Source organism: Ascaphus truei, chromosome 17, assembly GCF_040206685.1.
Source record: "Ascaphus truei isolate aAscTru1 chromosome 17, aAscTru1.hap1, whole genome shotgun sequence".
In the NCBI taxonomy this organism is placed as follows: Eukaryota; Metazoa; Chordata; class Amphibia; order Anura; family Ascaphidae; genus Ascaphus; species Ascaphus truei.
This window is the reverse complement of record NC_134499.1, coordinates 19,738,818-19,744,317: the sequence shown is the minus strand read 5'-3', so window position 1 is coordinate 19,744,317 and position 5,500 is coordinate 19,738,818. Positions and strand designations below refer to the sequence as shown.

At 58.9% G+C, this 5,500-nt stretch overlaps 1 protein-coding gene across 1 annotated transcript; it reads right to left on the bottom strand.

Annotated features, from left to right (window-relative positions):
* Window positions 1–515: 515 nt before the first annotated feature.
* Window positions 516–5,043, bottom strand: CISH (cytokine inducible SH2 containing protein). The gene is made up of 3 exons (XM_075574195.1): window positions 4,160–5,043; window positions 2,778–3,010; window positions 516–1,437 (listed from the first exon to the last, which is right to left on the bottom strand). Exons 1-3 carry the CDS (start codon window positions 4,204–4,206, stop codon window positions 947–949), a joined length of 771 nt encoding a protein of 256 aa, XP_075430310.1. The 5' UTR covers window positions 4,207–5,043; the 3' UTR covers window positions 516–946.
* Window positions 5,044–5,500: the final 457 nt, after the last annotated feature.

Genomic DNA, 5,500 nt, shown 5'->3' with positions numbered 1-5,500 from the left:
GGGGGGGAGGTGAATGTGTTGGGGGAGGGTTGTGTGGGGGGATGTAGATGTGTTGGGGAGGGTTGTGTGGGGGGATGTAGATGTGTTGGGGAGGGTTGTGTGTGGGGATGTAGATGTGTGGGGGGAGGTGAATGTGTGGGGGAGGTGGATATGTTGGGGGACCTGGTGGATGTATTAAGACCCTCGGGCTAAAATAAAGACATAACACTGAAGTTAATATCAGATCTCCTATTTATTGTTAATGTCGCAGTCTGTTCTGCGCTGCAGCCGGGGGTCCCTCTCACTGGGGAGGGGACATTTAACCCCTAAAGTGCTGTTTCAACGCCCTATTATGGGAATTATAAATTAGTGTTGATGCCACTTCGCTGCAACACAGCGTGACATCTCTAGAGCGATATCTATCAGTGTACTGTATGCATACAGGAAAGAGTTAAGTGGGCGGGACTCCAGTCTGCATTGTGAGGGTCTCCCCCTTCCGTCTGCTCTTTGACCCCCCCCTCCCGTCTGCTCTCTTTGACCCCCCACCTCCCACCCATGTGCTCTGCCTCCCTCCCAAAGTTTATTGTCTCTGGTTTCCCAGCCAGTCCTGATTTATGAAGGAGATATCTCCAGCCCCCTATGTGAGGAGGGGGATTTCTCAGCTGCCCCTCCCAGCACGGCACCCAGGCCCCTCTTGCCGCACGAGGGGACCCCCCTCACCACGTGAGTGTAGAGCGTTGCTTGCGATTCACACTGCGAGCCCTGGGTGGTTCCTCGCTTGGAAGGGCCGTGGGCGGGACAGCGACAGGTCAGAGGGCACAAACAGGTTCTTCTGGGTGCAGGGGGTTAAATAAATACCCTGGGTATATCCAGTCCTCCCATAGGTGCTGGGCAATGGTGCCCCCTTTGTTAGCGGTGGGCCTGTCCCTCCTCCTTGCGTCTATGCCCGTCCCATGCCGGGGGACACTCAGAGCTGAAACGGGTACCTCTGCAGGTACTCTACCATCCTCCTGGGGAGTGGCAGCTCCGTCACCCCCGCACCGGGCGCCAGTCCCCGATTTATCTGCAAGCGGCACAGGTGCTGCAGGCTGGGGCTCCGTCCGCTCCGCGTCAGGGGGCGCGCGAGCTTCAGGTGCACAGCGGTGGGTTCTTTGGGTGAGGGTGGCACGAGCGGGGGCTGGCATGGTGGTTCGGAGTGGCAGGACGACACGTAGTACTGGACCAGGCTGACTACGTCCGGGAAAGACAGGATGCGGGGCTTGGACAGGCAGTTGGAGTCCAGTCGGAAGAGGCTGTCGGAATACTCTATGCGAACGTTCGTGGGGCCGCGGTTTGTCCGGACCGACAGCGTGAGGAGGTAGCTGGGGTGAGTGCTGTCCCTTACCAGGAAAACTCCCTCCGGCATCTTCTGCAGCTGCTGTTTGGCCTCTGTGGCTGTGATAGAGCCCCAGTACCAGCCTGCGGGGAGGGGACAGAGCGACAGTCTGTGAGCTCGGGAAAGGGGCAGAGCGACAGTCTGTGAGCGCGGTGAGGGGACAGAGCGACAGTCTGTGAGCTCGGGAAAGGAACAGAGCGACAGTCGTGAGCGCGGTGAGGGGACAGAGCGACAGTCTGTGAGCTCGGGAAAGGAACAGAGCTACAGTCGTGAGCGCGGTGAGGGGACAGAGCGACAGTCTGTGAGCGCGGTGAGGGGACAGAGCGACAGTCTGTGAGCGCGGTGAGGGGACAGAGCGACAGTCTGTGAGCTCGGGAAAGGGGCAGAGCGACAGTCGTGAGCGCGGTGAGGGGACAGAGCGACAGTCTGTGAGCGCGGTGAGGGGACAGAGCGACAGTCTGTGAGCGCGGGGAAGGGACAGAGCTACAGTCTGTGAGCGCGGTGAGGGGACAGAGCGACAGTCTGTGAGCGCGGGGAAGGGACAGAGCTACAGTCGGTGAGCGTGGGGAAGGGCAGAGCGGGACAGTCGGTGAGTGCGGGGAAGGGCAGAGCGGGACAGTCGGTGAGTGCGGGGAAGGGGCAGAGTGCGACAGTCGGTGAGTGCGGGGAAGGGGCAGAGCGGGACAGTCGGTGAGTGCGGGGAAGGGGCAGAGTGCGACAGTCGGTGAGTGCGGGGAAGGGGCAGAGTGCGACAGTCGGTGAGCGCGGGGAAGGGGCAGAGCGGGACAGTCGGTGAGTGCGGGGAAGGGGCAGAGCGGGACAGTCGGTGAGCGCGGGGAAGGGGCAGAGTGCGACAGTCGGTGAGTGCGGGGAAGGGGCAGAGCGGGACAGTCGGTGAGCGCGGGGAAGGGGCAGAGTGGGACAGTTGGTGAGTGCGGGGAAGGGGCAGAGCGGGACAGTCGGTGAGCGCGGGGAAGGGGCAGAGCGGGACAGTCGGTGAGCGCGGGGAAGGGGCAGAGCGGGACAGTCGGTGAGCGCGGGGAAGGGGCAGAGCGGGACAGTCGGTGAGCGCGGGGAAGGGGCAGAGTGCGACAGTCGGTGAGCGCGGGGAAGGGGCAGAGTGCGACAGTCGGTGACTGCGGGGAAGGGGCAGAGTGCGACAATCGGTGAGCGCGGGGAAGGGGCAGAGTGCGACAGTCGGTGAGCGCAGGGAGGGGACAGCGACAGTCGGTGAGCGCAGGGAGGGGACAACAACAGTCGGTGAGCGCAGGGAGGGGACAGCGACAGTCGGTGAGCACGGGGAAGGGGCAGAGTGTGACAGTCGGTGAGTGCGGGGAAGGGGACAGAGCCTCTGCTCCCCCCCCCCCCTTTGCCTGCTGATGTGTGACCTCCCCCCCCCCCTGTGAGGTGTTTGGGGTCTTACCAGATTCCCGGAGGTAGGAGAAGGTTCGACCGATACACAGGAGATCTTCCTCGGGGTCCCGGATATCAAGCGGCGATGATGCAGGGACCACGTGGGCGTCTGTCCTGGGGGGCGCCTCAGGGCAGGAGGGAGGCTGTGTCAGAGGATGCATGACCTGGTCAGGTGCAAATCCAGGGACCCCCACACACGAGGACGGCCTGCGGACCCTCTGCTCTGCCAACAGGGCCTGGGGACTGGAGGGGAAGAGGAGGGTGAGGAGCTGTATACGCAGGGAAAGGAGGTGTATAAGGGGCGAGGAGCTGTATACGGAGGGAAAGGAGGTGTATAAGGGGCGAGGAACTGTATACGGAGGGAAAGGAGGTGTATAAGGGGCGATGAGCTGTATACGGAGGGAAAGGAGGTGTATAAGGGGCGAGGAGCTGTATACGGAGGGAAAGGAGGTGTATAAGGGACGAGGAGCTGTATACGGAGGGAAGAGGTGTATAAGGGGCGAGGAGCTGTATACGGAGGGAAAGGAGGTGTACACTGACTGAATGGAGATGTACATGGGATGAGGAGCTGTAAACTGAGGGGAAAGGAGGTGTTTAAGGGGCGAGGAGCTGTATACTGAGGTAAAGGAGGTGTATATGGGGGGTGAGGTGCTGTATACTGAGGGGAAAGGAGGTGTACTGTATATGGGGGCACAGAATGCAAACGTGAAGACACCACACACACACACACACACGCGCGCACACGTTTCGTACCCTTGCACACACACATTTCGTACCCTTGCGCACACACGTTATTTACCCTTACACACACACACACACACGTTTCTTACCATTGCACACACACACACACACACACACACACGTTTCTTACCATTGCACGCACATACACACACACACACACACACACACACACACACACACACGCACGTTTCTTACCCTTGCACACACACACACCCGTTTCTTACCCTTGCACACACACACACACACACACACACACACACACACACGTTTCTTACCCTTGCACACACACACATTTCTTACCCTTGCGCACACGCACACACACACACACACGTTATTTACCCTTACATGCACGTTTCCTACCCTTGCACTCACACGCACACACATACATTTCTTACCCTTGCACACACACACACGTTTCTTACCCTTGCACACACACACACACACACGTTTCTTACCCTTGCGCACACGCACACACACAAACACACGTTTCTTACCCTTGCGCACACACACACACACACACACACACACACACACACACACGTTTCTTACCCTTGCGCACATACACACACACACACACACACACACGTTTCTTACCCTTGCGCGCACACACACACACACACACACACACACACACACACACACGGTTCTTACCCTTGCACACACAGAATCATATCCGTCCAGGAGCAGCGGAAAGGCATAGGTCTCTCAGAGAGACAGTTCCAGAGAGAGACGCTCTCTTCAGTGACCCCTCTGGGCTGTTAAATTCTGTAACTATGTGACTGCACAAATTCTTTGTATCTTCAGCTGTCTCTCACTCCTCAGGATGTCGTCTCGTTATGTCTCCGGCTGTCTCTCTCCCAGGGATGTCTCGTTATGTCTCCGGCTGTGTCACTCCCCGGGACGTCTTATGTCTCTGGCTGTCTCTCCCCGGAACGTCTCGTTATGTCTCCGGCTGTGGCACTCCCCGGGACGTCTCGTTATGTCTCTGGCTGTCTCTCTCCCAGGGACGTCTTGTTGTGTCTCCGGCTGTCTCACTCCCCGGGACGTCTCGTTATGTCTCTGGCTGTCTCTCTCCCAGGGACGTCTTGTTGTGTCTCCGGCTGTCTCACTCCCCGGGACGTCTCGTAATGTCTCTAGCTCTCTCCCAGGGATGTCTCGTTATGTCTCTGGCTGTCTCCCAGGGATGTCTCCGGCTGTCTCTCTCCCAGGGACGTCTCGTTATGTCTCTGGCTGTCTCCCAGGGATGTCTCGTTATGTCTCCGGCTGTCTCTCTCCCAGGGACGTCTCGTAATGTCTCCGGCTGTCTCCCTCACCGGCAGTCTCTCTCAGTATGAACACTCTGTGAGCAGGGAGATCTCTGTATTAAACTTCTGCCCACTGTATATAGAGGTTGGAGTTCTCTGTATACAGGCAGTGTCCTTTCCTTGTATAGCTGTATTAATGCCAGTGCTCTGCCTGTATATAGCTGTGTCCTGACCCTATATAAGAGTACTACAGAAGCTGATACATTTCCAAGAACTTTCCAGGAAAATTGGGCGGAAGCTTCTGAATCCACCAATGCGAGGGAGGAGAGAGAGGGGGGGAGGGAGGAGAGAGAGGGGGGGAGGGAGGAGAGAGAGGGGGGGAGGGAGGAGAGAGAGGGGGGGAGGGAGGAGAGAGAGGGGGGGAGGGGGGGGGAGGGTCCAGCCCCAGACTGCGGAGGAGTTGAGCTGTCTCTCATTGCTGAGAGTGGGGGAGGGAGGAGCTCAGCTCTCATTACTGAGGGGGTGGGGAGGGAGCTCAGCTCACATTGCTGAGGGGCTGGGGAGGGAGCTAAGCTCATTACTGAGGGGTGGAGGGGAGCGCTGAGCACTCTCATTACTGAGGGGTGGGGGGGAGCGCTGAGCACTCTCATTACTGAGGGGTGGGGGGGAGCGCTGAGCACTCTCATTGGTGAGGGGGGAGCGCTGAGCACTCTCTTACTGAGGGGTGGAGGGGAGCGCTGAGCACTCT

Bases quoted from the DNA above. Each gene is read 5' to 3' on its own strand.
- CISH (XM_075574195.1), bottom strand. From the start codon at position 4,206: ATGCCTTTCCGCTGCTCCTGGACGGATATGATTCTGTGTGTGCAAGG. The intron at 3,011-4,159 runs GTAAGAACCGTG...CTTCCCCTCCAG, and splicing joins ATGATTCTGTGTGTGCAAGG to TCCCCAGGCCCTGTTGGCAG. The intron at 1,438-2,777 runs GTAAGACCCCAA...CCCTCCCCGCAG, and splicing joins CTCCTACCTCCGGGAATCTG to GCTGGTACTGGGGCTCTATC.